Here is a 20461-nt window from a genome sequence, read left to right on the forward strand (position 1 = left end):
CTTTTGTTTTGTTGCTATTTGAATAACTCATTTGCAATGCATTCTCCTGAAGTATTTTACACATAGGAATATAAAGGTATTTTGAATAATGCCCTCTGTGCCAGTTTTTACAGGACAGGTGTCAATTTGTATGAAGTAATCGCCAGCAGTCCTATTAAAGCTACCTAACTAGAGTTGTGTGAGACTCCAGAGAGAGAGAATTTTTATTCAAGACTGAATAAAATGTGACTTAGCCAATTCCCAGTGTTAATGTAAGTGATCGCTGATAGAAAACAGTTTCTGGACAAGTCATAAAGTTGCATTGCAGCAAGGCAAGAACTTACATTCCTTTCCTCCTTCTGAAAGGGTAGGAGCTTTGCAATTTTCCAGGTTGTCCATACAGGGTCAGTAGGGACTGGGAACAGGGAAGTTGACAGGTTCACACTGACGTTATCTGTTTGCTTTTATTACCCAAGCAGGAACTCTATGATTTCTTTTTACTAGCGTGAAATAATTTCTATAAATATGTGACTCAGGAGTTAGCTTATCATATTGTATCGTTGAGAATTTTTAGATAACGTTACTTTCACTGAGTAATCTGAGGTGTAATGGCTTGCTCCAACACGTTCATGCAAAGGTAGATATCCGGTGGCTGTGATCATACCTCTACAGAACATTTATCCAGATGCACAAAATAAATAACATTTGGAGTATAGATGCATGTTTGAAAGTTGTTTTTAATATCTGATTTTCATCAGCAGAGTATTATAATCCATAATTAGTATAAATGTTTTGTGAGGTTGTTGAAGGAGAAGAGTATTTCATTATGAAGGATACTTTTTTTTTTCTTATCAAGTCTCTCTTTGCCTCTCAATCTCCGTATGAAGAGTGCAGTATTTCCTCAACCAGGTGCCTTAAACACTGAAAAAGAGCTTTAAGTAGAAAGCACTCTACGGTAATATTCTGTAAAAACCATTGCTGGACGATCACTGAAGCAAAGTCTCACTTGAAGTGTGAGCTCTCAGGAAATCTGAGGAGTTAACTGAGGAGCCTTTGTAATGCGAGTGGTTGGACATGCTTTTTTTCTTCTCTTGACTAACTATGTTTATAGCATACATGCATATTACATCTCTTTCCCTGTTTAAGCATTCCTTAAAGTATTGTAGAATCTTTCCAAGCCAACAAAAAAAAAACAACAAAGGGGGTGGGGGCGGAATTTCACTGCTTTAAACTGCCTTACCTCTTATCCAGGCAATGTGGCATAGCCTCATGTAAATACAGCTTTAATTTCATGAACCTAGAGTGAACGAGCTAGTAATTTGCAAAAGGTCAATTAATTTATAAAGTAGCATTAAGTAAATATCAGCTATTTATGACATTTAGGGCAGTTCTGTGTTTATTGCAAATGGCCTCAGAAATGGTAGAAAAGGCACTTTATAGTGGTTATGATAACAGAATACCAGAGACTGCATTTAAATTAAATTCAGGTTATAAGAGTTGGTTATTGCTATTGTTTTCCATAACTGACCTGTCCTCAGTGAGAAATGAACCCCAGGACAGCCAGTAGCTAACACCTCTCTCCGTTTCTTAAAACCAGCAGTGCAATGGTTGTGTGGCAACTGTTCGCTAAAATCTCATCTAGAAGGAAAAATTCTGTTACTCACTGCTCATAATTTGGCACTTACTCTATGTTTACATCAGTGGTGGAGTTGATGATGCAGTAGTTTAGCTTGAACATTTAGAGAAAGACATTTGGATTCTTTTGTAATGTGATTTTAACCAATTCATCTGAATTTGCAACGTTTGTTCTGAAGGTGCTTGTATCATCACTGTCATGCATATTGGGCATATTGGACAGTGTTGAGGAGGACCTGAGCAGAGTGATGCAAAGATTAAAACTGAAATGCTTTATAGATTTATACAACATAGGAGAAAATTCAGGGAGCTTGGTTGCTAATGTATCTATTGTGCTGTCAGGATTGTATGTTTCATCATTTGCTGGGAGAAGGTCTGGAAAAGTATTAAGGTATCAGGCAACACTAGTTTGAGCCAGATGCTGGAAGAGTCATTTTTTTCTTCCATCCCCCACCTGTTAATTTCTTGCACATTTTTATTGCCTTGCCGTTAGAGTAAGAAACCATCTTTCTATAAGTTCTTAGGCTTAAGGTTTCTCTAAATAACATTTCATAATCATTATGATCTGTTGTGTTCTCAATATCAGAGAATGGTGCACTATCAAAAGTTTCTATTGCAAAATTAGTTCCTCAGTTGAGGTATTACTATCCATCCTCCAGACAAGACTGCAGCCGTATTTAGGAGTGTTTGTGCAGAAAAAACCATGCAAGTTCATGTCTGACAAAGCATCACTGAACTGCTCAGTCAACTGAGTGAAAAATCTGATACAAAACCAACCAATTATAACAAAAGAACGTTATTACAATTCTAGAAAATTCAGCAAAAGATTTTTACGTGTTTGGTAGGGAGCAATCTTCCCTGTGACAAAGAAACACAACATTGACAGAAGATCGTGACAATTGTAGGAGCTGTTACTGTAATTTAGGAGCCTCTGCCCTCTGAAGAACATGCTGTGTCATTCTACACAAAAATCAGAGTAAGTCAAAAGTATTTCCTGCTGCCATATCAATTCAGCCATTTCCTGATAGGAATCTTAATCTCTGCTTTGCAGATGCTTCCAAACCGAACGGAGGAATGAGTAGACTTTTTCAGGTATCCTGGAGTTACTAAAACAAAGATAGCAAAGCGGAAACGTGAGTTATGATAGGAACGTTCACAAGACCCCACTGAAACAGGAACATCTCCAGTGCCTCCAAGAGTGATCTTTTAATGTCTGCGTTCTCGGTGGATGTGGACATGGATCCAGCATGGATAGAGCAACAAAACTTAAGTTTTGACCCTTAATCCAGAGATGTCCATGGCTAAGGGTATACTGAAAGGAGGTCATGCAGGTTGTCTCATGAACCTCCTCTGGCAGAGAGAAAGTTTGGATAGGCATAGCTTTGCCAGGGACAACTTATAGCAAAAAAAAGAAAAGATAATGACCAGTGGCCTTCTAAAGAAGGAGATTTCACAAGCAGGAGTGGCTGCTGTGATGCGAAAGCAGCAGTGTATGGGTTACAGGCAATGCTTCCAGAAGACATCCTCTAGGCTGAAGCTATTGCAAGACAAAGAACAGGTGGGAAGACAAGACCACCAGGATTTTGTTCTGGTGGACTTCATTCATCCTGGAACAGCAATCCCTCAGTGTAGGGTGAACTATATCTCATCTCCTCCCAGTAAACAGGTAGGCAGAAACACAGTAAGCATCTCTTCATCTCCTGAATCCTAAGACCTCCTGCAAAGCATCTTTCTCTTCTAATACTTTAAATCTAGGTTCCTACAGCTTTTCTTTAAGAGTATAACAAGATATAATCAAGGACATCTGATTACAAGCACATGTTGAATTAAAATGGTAAATCATAATGCGTATTTCGTACATTACTGTAGCTTAAGATTTGTGCAATAAGTCCCTCATTACTCACATTTCCAGAAGAGAGGCACTTCATTTAAAAATCAGAGCCTACCAGGTGTGACTTCTTTCCTGGTTACAAGAAACAGATATGATTTTTTGAAAGAGCCATTAAGGTTTCAGTCTTGGTTGAAATGGGTATTTTATCTGTAATAAGAAATATATTCTAATTGGGTGACTGCAGTGAAGCTGTGTTACCATCATAAATAATAACCCGTCCTCCAAAATAACACATTTTCCAGCCTGTATAAATAACGTGTAGCTGACAAGGAACACTAGAAAAGAAATTTCTCTACTAAAGCTATCGGGACAGCCATAGCATGGCAAAGTGTGTGTTGAGATCTTTACCCTTTATAAATTCAAAATTCTGGTAGACATCTCTTCCTTCAAGTTACTGCCTGCAAATAGAGGCTTAAGACTACTTAGCTGATGACACAACAAAGTGAGGGTTCAAATTACACTGCTGCTTATTTAAATGTCTATCTTCCTTTTTTTAGCAAGGAAAGTTGTTGATAATTAGCCAGCTTCCAGAAGAAATTCCTAGCAGCTATTCAAATTCAGAAACCATCATGACCCCATTCTAAGCAATTGTTTGCCCTGGCCCGGTTCGAGCTGCAAACTTCCCACGGAGGTGAAGAGCTGCAGAGACACAAACTCATTGAATGGCTCATCTCTTGCCAGTAGCTGTCCCTAGGTGGTTACCTCCAGCGGGGAGGATTGCTGAAGCCAGGCTGCTTCTGCAGTGATTTCTCACACTGCACCCACCAAGGGTTGTCAAAGGGTGCTTGCGGGGTTTTTAAAGCAGTGCCTGGAGCCACGCAGCTGCTAGATATGATGGCCATGGATGCCTTACCTATTGCCCAAAGGGAGGTAAGGCTGTGTAAGTGAGTAATTCATAGGTGTTTATGAATTGTTTAAAACTAAGGTCTAATCAGATAGCAAAGTTTTTCTGTTAGAGAAAGGTTTGCTGGATTGTTGTAGTGTTCTGGGGTTTTTAAACATAATTTCCATAAAGAATGTAGGAATTAGGTGTTAAAATAGTCCCCATGCCACAGACAATAGTCAGAGAGTCCACATTCACCAGAAAAAAAGCTCTGTTGTCCTGCGAAAGAGCTACACCTTTAGGTGATAACCTGCAATTAATTAGACAGGTGAAATTCCAATGAATATTAAAACTTAAATTAGTGATCTCTTAAAGCTGTTGGTACGATCTGGGAAACTCTTTGAGGCACAGTTTTTTAGGTTTTTGTTTTGTTTTGTTTCTTTTCTTGTTTTCCCCGAAGAGCCATAGTAATGTGGTGCTATGAAGTGTATGAATATCAACTGGTGTAACTAAGGACTAAGTAAGAAGCTGCGGATCAGGATGAGAAATTTCTTATATCCATCTCACTACTGTGTGGGCAACTTCTTTTCTTGTTTGTTCGTGCCTCTCTTTCAACTTCATGCCTCTCTTTCAGCTATGTAGACTACAGTATTATTTTTTTTTCTTTTCTCCAATACAACTTTAAATTTATATGCCAAAGGAAGAGGCACTTGAATATGTGCCTAAAAATCAACTTATCTTAGAGCTTGAAAGCAGGTGTTGGTGTTTCCATACAGCCTTGAAAGACCTCTATTAGTTAGCTGTACAAAAGGAGGTTATTCCCAGAAGTGCTGTAGTCTATGAACATGATGTGCTACTCTATAACAGTGAGTAATGGTGCTGCTACCCTAAAAGTTTCAGGTAAGATTTTTTTTTTTATTATATTTCCCATGTAAAATAAAAGCTAGAGCCTTTTGCAGGCTGACAGAGTAAATCAGAGTAAAAAAATAGGATTAGAATCTAAATCTTCCAAAGGCTAGCCTTATCTTCTAAGCTAATTCTTGTTTATTACCCTGATCTGTTTCATATGTCTATTATCTCAAAGACCTTTCTATAAAAGTACAGAAGTATCAGAATCATGGTGGCTTAATAAGTGACCCTCTGAAAAAAATGAAGGTATTTGGATCAAGTAAATTATTTTATGGTGGTCTTGGCTATTTCTTTGCGTTTTCTGCAAACGTTCCAGTAATCACCTTTCATTAGTAGAAATTATTAATCAAAGACGATGACTATGTTTTCTTTAGAAAAAAGCCCCCAAACCTTCAGTTTTAAGGTTGAATAATTGCTACCAGTCATTCACCTAGCCATAGTAGCCCTGGAGATTACAGGGGCTATTTTTTTTTTTGCCATGCAGATTAAGAACAGGCTTTTCCAACGCATTTTTCAACCAGCCAGCATTCTTACCAGCTGTTTTCATAAAATTTCAACTCCAGTCAAAAGACTTCCTACCATGTAATTTATGTCAGATTAATATTATTACGTATATGTAATTCTCATCTTCCATAAATGGTAGCTATTTTCACCATAAAATGAGGAGGTTTCCTGTGAAAGCCAGTATTTTTTATGAATTGTTGGCACTATTCTCTTATGTTGGATTAAGTACAGTCATGCCCGTGTTGACACTGTATTTGTGCTGTTAAGGTTTCCCCAGATCCTCACTATTCTGCTACTGTGTGGGCACGTCCAAATTCCATGATGCCAGAGCAGGGCAGTGTCTTGGCTCAGACTCAAATCTGGTGAGGTTTCTTAAAAAACAGCATTTCTCTGCCTAGTTTTTTATCTTGGTCCAATCCAGAAACTATTCTCAGAGGATGCACGATCCATAATCATCAATGAGAACCTTTAAGAATCTGAATTTTTTTCTCCCAAATTTTTGTTGTCTGACCTTGTTGTAGAGGGTCCTTAATGACCCTGGGCTGTGGAGCAACACGTGGCGGTGTGGTTATGATGTGGGGGCAGGCTCTGTGACTTCCTTCATGGGAAAGACTGAGTAGTATCTATCAGCACCTACCTCCGGGAGAAGTTTTATGGGCCTGGATTCTGGTGTGCAGCTAATTTCCTTCTTCTGGCCTGAAGCTCAGGCACCACCAATCTACTATGGTAATTGCATCGCCTGGAATTTTTTGCTGAGGTCTGGGGATGACTTAGTTGTGCACCTCCAATGGCCGTAAAAAATATCAAGATGCTTAGATTGTCAGCTTCATCAAACTGCTAGTGCCTCTAGCCTGCGCTGTAGGAGACCCTTAGGCCATTTATTTAAGCTGCTATCTGAAATTATAGTAGCCTATGACTGCCTATTTATTTAGACTGACGCAGGTTTTTTTAGGGGGAGGGAGGATTAAGCTCTTATATTTTCTCCAAACTGACACCATGGGCGCTGTTTTGGATCTTGCTGTCAGAGATGAATCCATGCTGATGGAGAAGCTCACCATGCTTGAAAATATGAGCCACTGGCTGGAGAGGAGTGGAAAAAGTAAGAAAGAAAATTTCACAGTGTGATGCCATAAACTGCATCCCTTAGGATTACCAAATCTTCCTTCAAACAAATTATCTTGGAAAAATCAGTTAAAGTGGTACCAGAGTTGTGTCCTGCCTTATTAATTTGTTTGAAGAAAGAGACACAAATAGTAAAAAAAAAAAAAAAGTCAGTTTTATGAAACAACAAGGAGTTTTATTAAGATATTCTATTATGTGTCTCTGTAAGGAATAGACCAACAACCATATAAAAGCTTACAAAGATGGTTAACCTTCAACACTATAAATGTGTTAACGTGACAGAAGTTCACAATTTTGCATCTTTATTGACTTTTACAGAGTGAAGGGAGAAAGTTCTCAACTATGACATGCCAATGACGATCTTTGACAGGAGACATTTACAATTGCTTTAAATCCTTTACTTTTTTTTTTTTTTTTTTTAAAGCAAGTCAATAACCCTGACTTGCAGAGTTAGGAGTGAAAAATACATTAGCACCATCATATTAGTCTTTTACACTTCCCTAATTTTAGTGGTCTTGACCAGCAATGACAGGAAAGTAGAGAAGCACCTTTGATAACAGAATACAATCCAACAATAAAATTACGGTGACTACTGACATTAAGGTATTAAACTCTTAAAATACACTGTACTTTTTCACAGCCAATCAGTACAGAAATAGACAATTTTGTACCAAATGATCCCACCACAATGGGTCCAATGTGTTTTGATTAATTTGTTTGATTGATTTTTGGTATGACTCATCAGACACATCCCAGTTTCTGTCCATGTTGAGGTAGTTGAAACAGGGAGGTCTTTCTAGCTTTATGGACTGCATCTTAGAAAGAAGGGTAAACTTTGGTACTGGGAGCAATCAGTGCTTTGTAAATTGGCTAACATTCAACTAATAGAACACAGTGTTGTTTTATTAAGTGTTGAAGTTGTATTATAGCACCACGGAGACATGTTTTGAAGATGGAATTTGGTAAAAAAAATAGAGCAAAAAAAGCATTTTTACTGTACTTTGTGTAATAGCGAAAAAAAATAACCCTTGATATCAAATTGATTTTTCCCCCAGAAATTTTGTTAATAAATAACTGGGATACAGATGGTCACCTGTACTAGATGACAAGGCTAAAACAAAGGAGCACAGTTGGAGTGCGAATCTGTTTGCTGGGGTTTCAGAAAGAGCAGGATCTTTGTTTTATAAGAAGCAGACCGGGCCAATGTCCACGCCAAATTCCTGATCAGGACCACCAATATCTATGGGTGCAATATCAACCACAGGCAACCTCATTGTCTTGCGTGTTCTGTATTCAAAGACTGTTCTACCCCATTCACCAGTGTGTTTCTGTGAAGTTAAAAAGAGAAAAAAAAAAAAAACAAATACAACATGTTAGAGAAAGCAGCGTTGGGCTTTATGAAAGTTATCCTACAGTTTACTGGATTTCATACTTTCTCTTTCCGTATTAATGTGTCCCTCAACATCATGAAAACTGGTTGCAGTCTCTGTAGAAATGAACATGTAGATAGACGTTCTTCACTTCTGGACCTTTTATGCAAGGTCTTGTGGAGCTATAGACCTTGCGGGATCCCTGATGGACAGTAGAGTACTCAGGAGTGGTGCTAGCACTCTGACTTAGGACTGAAATGTGCTCTGCGTGCTGGGAGGTGGTACAAATGGCTACTCTGTTTGGAAAGCAGTTTTGGCCTCAGGAAAAAGTGACAGCAGTAATGAGGTAGCTCTTCATGTTCATTTTAAAGAAATGGCCACAAAGTGGCTGCAAAGTAGATGTGTTCATGCATCCTTAAATGGCAGGTTTGTTGTGCTCTTGGGACCCTAAACAGCAGGAGGGAGAAGTTGTGGATGGTGTTACGGTGTTTTGCATTTGTTACTGAAAAGGCTGCAGATGCTCATAGACCAGCATGCTCGTCGATGTTACTGCTCCTCTCCAGTACTTCCTGCTGCAGTGAGCAAGGCACAGTGAAGCAACGCTGCATCTGCGAAATGACCGTGTTTGCCCCTTCCCATAATCATAGGCCATGGCTTGAATCAGCTAGCCTTGATTTTTCTTGTATGACTAAGACGATTCCTGCTACTCCTAGAGTTGACATGGAATGGATCAAAACTTGGCCACTGTGACTTCACTGACTCTGACTCTAAAACAAAGAGATATACCTGTAAAGCACAGATTTAAATGGGAGTGCAAGTCACTTTCTACAGTTGCTACGGGAGTGACACTTCTGGTGTACAGAATCTAAATTTCCTCGATTAGGTGTAACGTGTCCCTTCCTTACCTAGGTCATGCAAAGCTCTCTCTTCCTTTATTATGGGCCTAGTCCTCTAGAGGCAATTATTTATTAAACTACCATACTAAAGTCTTGTTTACTTACAGTACAGCCATCTTCCAGAACAGCATATGTGAATTTGCTGTTTCCTTCAGCCTTGAGCTCACTTTCCATAGAGCTCATCAGTTTCAGAGCTTTTTTAACATTTCCACTGGCTTGATCCATGTAGGCAATGCTGTTCTTGCAGTGGTAGGTGATGTTCTGGGAGGCACGGCTGGAGAGGATGCGAAGGAAGGCCAGCTGAACTTCTGAGACATCCTCTGGAAGCTCAGGATCTCCATAGCTGAACTGCATAGTGCAACACATAAGCAACAGTTTTTGTTTAATCATGTCTAGGGACAGTCCATATAGTTATCATTGCACACACTAAATGTTTAGCTTAGTTTAATTACAGGATTATTTATTAGTTCGTTGTGATGTATGTGAGTACAGTATGTGTACTACCTTTTGGGCTGTTAACTGTGGTGATTTCTTACCTGGAAGCCTCCATTCATAGATTCTCCAAACCAAACGTGTTTCCTTCCACTGCTTTCACTGGTCCACCAGTTTTTCCTTGGCACAGTGCTGGGGTTAGCATTGAGGCATGTTTCACCAGTTTCCATATTACAGTATACTTTAATAGCATCCATCTTGCAGCCTTGGTTAGGATCAATCCAGTACTCTCCTAGAGGTAAAAAAACCATGTTAAGGGGCTTAATACATTTGGAGAAGAATCTGACTGCATGGTGGTGAAGCTTATTTCTATGCCAGATTCCTGAGCCAAATTAGGAAGCATATTAATTTTGACAGAAGAGATGCCACAGAAAATAAGATGATATAAAAATATACTGAGTTCATGTGAATACTGTAATATGACTGACATTTGAAGTAAATATAGAACTTATATTTGTCATGGTTTTTTTTTTCCATAAAATTATTTAATCAAATGTTCACTTGTAAGCGTGTAAAGAGTGGAGTTGAAGTCAGTGTATATACTGTGTAAATGCATAGTAAATTAAAGTTTAAAATTAGCATTACATTTATCATCTTTATCATGACATTTGTTTAAAAAAAACAAATCACATTTTTATAGCAGATCTCTGCATTTAAATACTCAAAGACAATAGCATTCATGAAAAAAAAAAAAAAACAAGATCTGCTACCATTGGTGAAAATAAAAACCTAACATACCACTCTTGAGCTCAGGATGGCAGAATTTCAGATCTCTACAGTTACGAGCTGGATTCTTCCTTGACCCATCAGGACTAATGATGTTTTCAATCTGGTTGTTAATTGATTTCATTGAAGATATGATGTCACCCAGATTGATATCATTTTCTTTTGGCTCATCTCGATATTCATATCCATAGCCCACTGGACCTTTTTCACCAGCACCCAGGGCAGCCGCACCACCACAACATGGACCAGGAGGACCAGAAGGACCAGGAAGACCAGGCTGGCCTGGTGGACCCTAATAAATAGTGAACACAGCGCTGAGTAGAGATCACAGGTTAAAACTAAAAGTCTGTGTGGGCCCTAATCTTAAAAAATGAGAATTCTCACATAAACATTTAAATTACTTATTCTTTAAATAATGGCATTTGTTATGTATAAACATCTGTTAGACTTTCCAGGCCTTTATTTTCCTAAAATTTTCTTTTCCTAATTTTGTCAAGCTGTGACTGTCCTTTTCTGTCTGGGCTTTGAGAAGGAGAAGGAACCCTTTCCACCAAAATCCAGAGAATAACCATTTCTCGGCTTTAGGAGAAGTGACTACGCCAGTGACCTTTGCAGTGCTGGCCTCTCTAGAGGAGTCTAGGAAACCCGCTTCATAGCTTCCAAGACACAAAGGGAGTCTGTGCTTTGAAGTGAGGAGGAGATCCTGCCTTCCTGTTGTACACAGAAAAGCCGGTGATTATCTGAGACTAACACAACGCCCACTGCACCAACAGTTACACTGAACTACAAGTGATCTGTATTTTTTTGGATTTAGCCTTGACAGCTAGATACCTGCTACCACAAACTCTGACCATGAAGTACAGAATTTTCTGAGGGAAATATTTAAATGGGAGAGCACCATATGTTTCATGAATAATTCCTGAAGATTTGTCTGTTTGAGTGTGCACAATGTACTTACTGCAGGGCCACTTTCACCTCTGTTACCACGAGGCCCAGGAGGACCAATTGGACCTGGATAGCCACTTGTACCATCTTTTCCAGGTGGTCCAGCTGCTCCCGGGGGACCCTAGAACAATGTTGAACACAAATAATATGGTCAAAATAGTTTACCAGATAATCTCAAACTCAGAAATACTTTGTGAGAGATTTCAAACATTTCTGTTTGATTTATCAGGTGTCTTTCTTCAGTTGTTGCCTGTTAAGATGGGCAAATTTTTTTGTTTTGTTTTGGTTTTTTTTGTTTTGTTTTTTTTTTTTTTTAAACAAACAGTCTGAATCTTCCTTCCAGTTATACATAAGTAAGTAATTTTTCTTACCCTTGCACCTGAAGCTCCTGGACTTCCAATTGCTCCTTGTGGACCCAAGGGACCCTACGAAGAAAAGATAAGTAAGTCATACAGCTCCCAGTAATATTTTGTATCTAGCTGGATGTACCTTAAATAGAGACATTGAAACATCTTTAAGATTATATGAAACACATCCTTATAAAAAGCCTATGTCAGATATGAGAAAGAATGGTTGCCATTCTTTAACCAGAAAAAATTATCAGATGTTCTCTATATGAAAAAAATATTAGTGATGCAATATCATCCAAAATGCAAGAAAGCCAACCGACATCAACGGGCTTTGAATGAAATCTTGTATTCATAAGAATACATAGCTATAGGCTCAAATTGCTGCATATTACCATAAAATCATATTACCAGTAAAGTTATTTAAATAATTTGACAAACACTCATATTTTCAAATGCATTAAAAAATTTGCTCTATGTATGCACCACAAAGAACTAAGCCATATGTTTAAAAATGATTAATCATCTCGCTGTCATAGTGTAAATAAGAACTTATCAGACTTTGTTTTACTCATGTTATAAGTGAGACAACAGGTTATATTGTGTTGTTAAATAGGTTAGTATTGGTGGCATTTATAGTTAACACTTCCATCTTTTTGCCATCATTGGTAGATTAACTAGGTGAGTTTTGGTTCCTTGATTCTCACTTGTATCATAAGTGCTATTAATAGTTCTTTTCAGTATAAATCCCTCTTAAAATTTTTACTTGTCATAAATACCTAGGGCATGCCTGTCTATTACTCTTCAATTCTTCTAGCCATTAAGAACTGTTCAAAATGGTAATACATGTTTACAATTCAGTAGTTTACAAAGTTTACAGTTTTGTGCCCATTTTGCTCTACTATTAATTACTGCAAAAGATGCATGACAGAAGAGAGGTCTTCAGACTGAGTAGCTTTTTCATGGATTTAGATGTCTGTCTAGCATAGATTCCTAATAGACAAATATTTCAACCCCTATTTCTATCTTTTACAATTTAATCAGAAATCGCCTATATAAATGAATGGAAAAAGTGTTTGTTCCAGGCAAAGGCAGACATGTAGGTGAAAGGGATTTTAGCAAACCCAGCTTTAGCTCCTAGCAGCTTCTTCCAGTTCTTCATTAACACTTATTTCAGGTTGATTCAGGGAATCTGGACTTTTGAACACATTTGACAATCAAATTACACAGGTTCTTTATATTTTTCTTTCCTCAGTAAATTAGTTAAGGCTAACTAGTTACCTGGGACCCAAATCACAGGAACTAAGAACAGCTGTAATTCCCAATCCAATGCAAAATACTCACAGGAGGACCAGGGAGACCAGGGGAACCAGGAAATCCTCTATGACCCTTTATGCCATTGCTGCCTCTTTCACCAGTTTCACCTTTATCACCACGAGGACCTTGAGGACCCTTTAAGAGTAGATTTGCAATAAAAGGAATATATAAAGAAATAAGAAAAATGCCCAAATAACAGGAAATAGTGAATGTATGATATCACAAATACTTTAAATATGACTTACAGCAGGACCTCGAGCACCAGCAGGACCAGCAGAGCCAGGAGGGCCAGGTGGACCCTGTGACACAATAAGAATAAGACGGCATGGATCACCTGGAGTTGACTAGACCACTTTTTTATTTCCAGATAAGTGGTATGTTCAAAGCCAGCAGCTGTTTGGAAACAAGGGTAAGCTCTACACCCACTACATAATCAGGAAAAATTTTGGTCAGTTCCTTTTTCTACCAATGTTAGTCTTACTCAGCTGCTTGTAGGTACTGATACATACCACGTGCACTGGACCCTTTCTTCATTTTGTGAGGTGCTCAGTGCTCCAGCTGTGCTGGTGTCAGCACTTCTCAGAAATAACTTGAAGACTTCCAAAGTTACTCCCATAGTTTAAATAAATAACATCGCTTGTGCTGCATGAGCACCAGATGGGATGGAAATTAAGATAGGGTCTGGTGGGATGATGTGCTTTTTGGCATCCTAAGGAGTATGTGGATTTTGAGCTCAATTTATATACAGTTATGAGGAACATAAACTGTGATGTCTTTCCACTGGATATTCTATAAAAGAGGTCCTCAATGCTAAGAAACTATGACAGTAACAAATGTACGACTCTTCTGAACTTCCACTTTATTACAGCATGAAATGGACTTTGCATAGGAAAGCTATGTAAATAAGCAGTAAGCTATTTACTTTGGTCTTACCTGAAATCCTCTTTCACCAGCTTTTCCAGGTGCACCAACGTTACCTGCAGGTCCAGGGTGACCAGGAGGTCCCGGAGAGCCAGGAGAGCCACTTTCACCACGGTCACCCTGCAGATAGTCACAGTTGACAGGATAAGAAATTTCATGTTTTACAGAACTACAATGTAAAGAGTATACTCAGTGGAGCATAAGAGATTCAAGGAACAAGTTACATACAGCACAGAACTAGCTACGTATATTGTAATCTCTACATAACATTTATTTGGCAACCTAAGGATATTGGTGATTCCTTACTTTGCCTCCTGGGGATCCATCACGTCCAGGCAAGCCATCTGAGCCAGGGTTACCCTAGAAAAAAAGTGGTACAGTTTGTTCATAAGCTGGATGAATAGACAGCTTGTTTTCTAGTAAGCTTAAATAATGCTGATCAAAGAAAGAGAAAGTTTTCAAGAAGGAAGAGTTCCTGGAGGCAGAGGCGCCCATTAAAAAAAAAAAAAAAAAAAAAAAAAAAATCTATCAGACCTGCATTATTTTGTAGGCGTACAGGCAGACCAGTCTCTTGTTCAGTTCCAAGTGAGAAAGAGACATGGTCCACAGGTAGTAAAAAGGTATAGCAAAGACAGCAGGCCATACCACCTTAGATGAGGATGTCATCTGTCCAGACCCCTGTGCATCTGGCACTTGAGGGAGGCTTTGTGAACCTTAAAGCATATTTGTTCCCCGAGTCTCCTGTTTGTAATTCACAAGCTAGCAGGAAGGTCTAACACATCCACTCACATCTCTGCCAGGCTCTCCAGGTAAGCCTCTTTGTCCAATAGGACCTTGTGGACCAGGAGCACCGCGTTCTCCTGGGATACCATTGGTGCCTGGTTTACCATCTTCACCCTGAACAAAAAGGGAAAGGATTTCATTGCAGATAATGTACTTATGAAATACCATCATATTATGTATCTTTAATTAAATATGCAGTGATTATGAAGGAGACCTAATAAAGTGAAGGGCCAGTGTGACTTTGGTGATTGTGAATACTCAAAATTAGAAAGATAAAAACTTGGCCAAACTGATTTCTTTTCATCGCTAGTAATATTCATGCAAGGCCATTGAACCCAAGGAGCGTTCCTTATTGCTTTGTCAACTAAGAAATAATAAATGGGTATGTCTCTTTTTATGTGCCCAAAAACAATAGCCAAAGCAGTTAAAAAAGTTGCTGTTCTATCACAATATTAGTGATAAAATACAAACCAAGCTTCACACCACCTTTTCTGGAGGGAGGTGAAAATATTTTCCCGTTTGGGTCATAATATTTAAGCAAGAAACATACTGAGAGTTAAGCAAAGATAAACAACTTGCAGTAGGTGAAACTATGACTCAGTTCTTGTCTCAAGGGGAGTTTATAGCCCATTGCCCTCCTTAAATGGGTAAAGCTGGTCATATACTTCTAGATAAGCTGATCCAGGACTCTTGGGAATAGAGATTAAAGACAACCTCACATCCCACAGTTGTTTGTTACCGGACATTTTAAAGCCTGATCTTATGGATGTAAACAAAAATAACTGTAGATTCTGTAGTCTCTGCACTAAATATGCAACACATTCATTGCTTTTTGTAACACAAAGCTATTTTTAGCAGCTGGATTACAGTTGTTGCATTAGCTTTGGGGCTACTGCTGCAGTGAATGCACTCTCACCTTGGCACCCGCCATACCGGGTGGGCCACTTGGGCCACGCAGACCTGGCAAGCCTGTGTTACCCCGGCCACCAACGATGCCTTGAGGACCTGGTTCTCCTGGTGCCCCCTGTTTAGGAAAAGGTCAGATCAGTCAATACTGAGGATCTTCAACGTTCAGTAGGTGGCTTCTTATTCTTGACAAACATAATCCCTGTCAATTAGTGTAATGGTCCCGGTCCCTGGCTGGACATGTACTTACCCTTTCTCCTCGTGCGCCTGGTGGCCCTTTTTCGCCTGGTGAGCCGGGCTCACCTCTTGTTCCAGCAGGTCCTGTACTGCCAGGAGAACCAGCGCTACCAGGAGGTCCGGGAGGCCCATCCTTGCCTGCAGGCCCTGCGTTACCAGGGGGACCTGGACTACCCTAAAAGGAATTTTAAGAGAAGAGTGTGAGCTGTGTTATCTGAAACAGTAGCACACGCTTACTGGTGTTGATCCTTCCTCATGAAAGCCAGCCAGACTTGATTCATTGCCTGAAAGTGGATTTAGGGTCCAACCTCTATGCACCCAAATCTGATCTGGTCTTGTAAAGAGAATCCTTTCGCATACCACTTTCAAACCTGATTTTTTTCTCCCTACTGTCTGGACATACGGTTTGCATAATACAACACCTGCACCGTTTGGATGCCCAGTGTTTGTAATGCATCCGGCACAGGATACACGTTCCTTACCCAGGGCCCTGCCACGGAAATTTGAAATAGTTCCAGACCCCGCCGATTTCTTGAATCACTCATTGCAGGTACCTTTAAGGTAGTGTCTTGGACACGTGCAGAATGAAATGTCTTTCATTAAAACGCTTAGCTCAGCCAATCAATGGAAAGAATTACGTTGACTTTAATAGTACCTTAAATAAAAATCCTACTTTTTATTCAGCAATATTCTAATTTGCATCTGTCTGTAACTATAACACAGAAAATAAACATGTTTATTCAAATATAATCGTTTTCTTACTTTATATCTCAGTTACCATACAACAAAGGATAACTTATAATTTTGATTTTTAAATGGGTAAATCCATTGTATTCTCTGTATTTCCTTAATTTTTAAAGAATCAGAAATCAGAATCTGATTTTTACTATGCAAGTTAAAAGTAGGTGCATTTTGAATATGCAAGGATATTATGAAACAGCTTTTCTTCACACACAGATATTGTATGAAATCTTGGAATTAGCTGGTGCATCAGCATATATTTTTATAACAGGACACTGCAGACTGGTAGATTCAACTTCAGATGTAGGCCACATCATAAGAAAGAAAATTTGCCACAAGAATCTTTCCAAACTCCTCTGTCCCAAGATAATTAAATCTTATGCCATTCCATTCTACAGGCAGCTAAAAAAAATTCTCAACAGTGATCTACTAAATGTAGTTTTGAAAATGCATACCAATTCAAGATCCTGAATTGAATATTTCTCGCATCATAAAAGATCAAGAGAGAAAACAGGATGCCTGCCAACAACAGAAATACTCAAAGACCTGATCCAGGAGAAGGACTCCACTAACTTTGATGGTCTTTGGAAAGCAAACCATGATAGAAGAAGAAGTATCAAGACAGTAAGTGAATGAATTGCTATTCCATATGAAATAAGAGGAGAGTAAACTCTATTTTGCAGAAGTTTTTCCCTAAGTCCAAACATCATATTCAAGATGCTTTTACTTATGTTCATGTCAAGGTACACACAGCTTAATATAGTTTAATATATTAATATATGTCTAAATATATCCACTCAGTAAGAATAAAAGGGGGATAAGACAACTTACATTGTTACCAGGGGGACCAGGTGGACCACGACCACCAGGGAAACCGGCAGCACCCTATAAGAAATCAATACTTTTAGTTGATATTTTCTGAAAATTGGAAAAACATGAATAAATTGATTTTTATACAGCAGCTGACTTTGAATTATATTTAGTTGTTTTGCTTAAAACCGGAATTAAGTGAACATTTTTTTTCTTTTTTTTTTCTTTTGTTCTTCAAGGGGAGGTCCCATATGTACCTCAAAGGTGAGCTAATGAGCTCTGAGAAACTTGGCATAGATGGCATGTAAATCTAATACCTGTTGAGATAAGCCATTTTATAGCTTTGAGTCAAAGCTATTTTGGCACCTTACTTTCATTAAAATAAATGTAATCCAGATTAAAATCAATGTAATCCAGATTAAAATCAATGTAATCCAGATCACTAAACACCTCAACTTTAACTACTCCTTCTGGAACACTTTAATTATTCTTGAACTGCAGATATTAAAGTCACCGAAGTTCTTGTTTTATATTTACATCATGTTTGTTGTAATACATGGAGTCATTTGTCAGTGGCTAAGGTCAAAGAGATACTCACTGGGCCTCCAGGAGATCCACGTTCTCCTTTTGTTCCTTGCGGACCCGGTGGACCCTACATGGAAGGAATCAGATAAAGCAAATGATTTGGTAGATAGATAGAAATTATAGGAAGTGTCATTAAGTTTCAGGCCGTTCAAATGCTTGCACTTGGGCCCAGCCACCTTAAGGCCAAGGGAGAACTGAAGAAACCTGTCTTTGCAGCAATAAGGAGCAGCAAAAACTTACTGGTGCACCAGGACCACCTTGTGGACCTGCAGCTCCAGGGGGTCCAGCCTCTCCTCTTAGACCAGGTGGGCCTCTTTCTCCTTTCCCACCAGGTTCCCCATTTTGTCCCTGTAGAAAAATTATATTGTTATTTTACGACTCAAAATATGCAGATGATATCACTGTGATAAGAAACTCTATCCAGAAACTTTTCTGAAGGGAATTTAAAGATTAAATTAAATGTGAATGCATTTGAACTCTATTGGTCTACCAATACAGGAAGGGAAGGATGAAGAAATTTTCCTCTATGTGTGACTGAGTACAGAAAGAGTAGCAAATGAATCAAATGTATGTAGCAGGTATGTATATTAAAGGGGTTACAGCAAGCCTTTCTAAGATGTGGATGAACTTAGAGAAACTAAAAACTTGACTATCACATTCAATTGCTTTTAAGTATTTATACTTACTGGAGCTCCAGGGAAGCCAGCAGGTCCAGGAAGACCTTGTTCTCCTCGTTCACCCTGTAGAAAACATGTCAGTAGTGGAAGATATAAAGTGAAGCCTATCTTTCTGACAAGTTAGAGAACACTCCCATGAATACTGCTGAAGTTTCTTTGTCTTATCAGCCTTTGGAGGGAAAAAAACCCAAAACAACAGTTGCTCCTGAGCTTTAAAAATAACTGTTCAGGAATTATCTGATAATTGTCTAAAGTGTGACAAACTGTATATATAGGGTTTATACAGCTGTATAAGCACAATCCATGGTGTTCCCCAGATCCAACTGAGATTCAAATGTGCTGCTTTATCAATCTAAAATATAAATATAAGCATAAGAGTATTTTAAAAAGTTTACTTAGCTGTAAGACAAGATGGAAACAACTATTGCTCACACTCTTGCCCTGACCTGTCACTGCAGCCCTCTGACCCCTTTACACTGTTGAAAGCACTGATTTTCTGAAGTCCTTAGCACCTGTAAATCCCAAGAGTCAACAGGAGCCGTATGTGCTTAGTTTATTGAACTCAAGTCACATGTGTTCCTGATAGGGTAGGTGCAACACTGATATCTATACTAGGCTAGAGGAGCCATGGTAAAGTTATACTTTAGAAGAAAAGTACTATCATCACTTACAGGACCACCACGGGAACCCACTGGACCTGGGGCACCTGCTGGACCAGTCTCCCCCTGTAAGGAACAAGAATGATTACTAAGTGTTTTTCTTCTTCCCATGAGACAGCCATCCGTGTGACTGTTTACAGTATTAAACATCGTTACAGAGGATGCTTTACCTTATCTCCAGGTGGGCCGGCAGGACCAGGAGGACCGATGGGACCTACATTACCCTAAACAATTAGAAAATAATATATTTTGTATCAAAATATGACAATGTTAATTCCTTTATTTTGATCAATAGCATTTATGTTTCCGTGTAAACAGATTGCTAAAGATGTTTAAATGGAAGTAAGTCTACAATGCCAGTGTGTTGTTGCACACTACATTTTGGAGAGACATTCCGAGATCACACCATTTTGCGATGTGAGAGATCTCCAATTGATTTATCCTCCTTTTTTTTTTTTCCCCCACCATCTAAACCTAATAGAAAATCACCTGAATTTAATAGATCTCTTTCAATGGTAGACAATAGAAGTTATCCATTGCCCTAACTTTTCATATAGATGATTGGTCCATATTTCTTCAGCATATGTTCAACATCTCTTGACTAGCTCCCCGACTTTTTTGTTTCTTGAGAATTTAATGCGTACCTGATGGTTTGAAATACATTTTTTATATTTCCTCCAACTCATACAACCTGCATTTTTGTATTTCTCATCCCTCATTATTTTGATGTGTATACTGCTTGCCTGCACTCATTAGATATATGTATATATTTCAAGTGTCTTTTATGTGTATATGCTATATAGATGTATAAATATATTATATATAGTAACGTGTAGAAGTATTCTGTATGAGAACACTTTCTATCATGATGTCTTTTTGTGCTTCATTATAACCAGCATTTTCCTCATCAGTCAGCTAAACTTAGGAAGCTAGTAACATTTTCTCTACTTTTGTAGTGGTGCTTTCCCTCCAAAACATTGTCCCAGTCAATTGTAATCTTCTGCTTGTAAAAAATTCTATTATATCTATCCAAGCAGCTGTAATCACAAAAACTGGTATTAAGTCTAATTTAGTTTACGAAACTAGATTTGCACTGCCGGAGTGACATACAATGGGATTACTACTTTACCTCTCCTAGACAGTATTTATTCACTGTAAGCTTACTGATGTTCTAAGTGTAGACTAT

General features: G+C 38.6%; 1 protein-coding gene across 2 annotated transcripts in view; it reads right to left on the bottom strand.

The window, feature by feature from the left end:
• Positions 1 to 7016: 7016 nt before the first annotated feature.
• COL3A1 (collagen type III alpha 1 chain) overlaps positions 7017 to 20461 on the bottom strand; it is a 53177-nt gene continuing 39732 nt past the window's right edge. Inside the window, exons 33-51 of one of the 2 annotated variants that reach the window (XM_075153682.1) lie at positions 19446 to 19499; positions 19288 to 19341; positions 18626 to 18679; positions 18180 to 18287; positions 17953 to 18006; positions 17376 to 17429; positions 15817 to 15978; positions 15577 to 15684; positions 14667 to 14774; positions 14184 to 14237; positions 13890 to 13997; positions 13219 to 13255; positions 12984 to 13081; positions 11664 to 11717; positions 11306 to 11413; positions 10360 to 10639; positions 9666 to 9853; positions 9235 to 9477; positions 7017 to 8191 (exon numbers count right to left, since the gene is read on the bottom strand). In XM_075153682.1, coding sequence (XP_075009783.1) covers positions 8045 to 8191; positions 9235 to 9477; positions 9666 to 9853; positions 10360 to 10639; positions 11306 to 11413; positions 11664 to 11717; positions 12984 to 13081; positions 13219 to 13255; positions 13890 to 13997; positions 14184 to 14237; positions 14667 to 14774; positions 15577 to 15684; positions 15817 to 15978; positions 17376 to 17429; positions 17953 to 18006; positions 18180 to 18287; positions 18626 to 18679; positions 19288 to 19341; positions 19446 to 19499 — 2073 coding nt within the window. In that variant the 3' untranslated portion in view covers positions 7017 to 8044. Of the gene's footprint in view, positions 8192 to 9234; positions 9478 to 9665; positions 9854 to 10359; positions 10640 to 11305; positions 11414 to 11663; positions 11718 to 12983; positions 13092 to 13201; positions 13256 to 13889; positions 13998 to 14183; positions 14238 to 14666; positions 14775 to 15576; positions 15685 to 15816; positions 15979 to 17375; positions 17430 to 17952; positions 18007 to 18179; positions 18288 to 18625; positions 18680 to 19287; positions 19342 to 19445; positions 19500 to 20461 lie in introns of both variants that reach the window. The other variant, XM_075153681.1, reaches the window with a different exon arrangement.

This window comes from Calonectris borealis, chromosome 6 (genome assembly GCF_964195595.1).
Source record: "Calonectris borealis chromosome 6, bCalBor7.hap1.2, whole genome shotgun sequence".
NCBI lineage: Eukaryota > Metazoa > Chordata > Aves > Procellariiformes > Procellariidae > Calonectris > Calonectris borealis.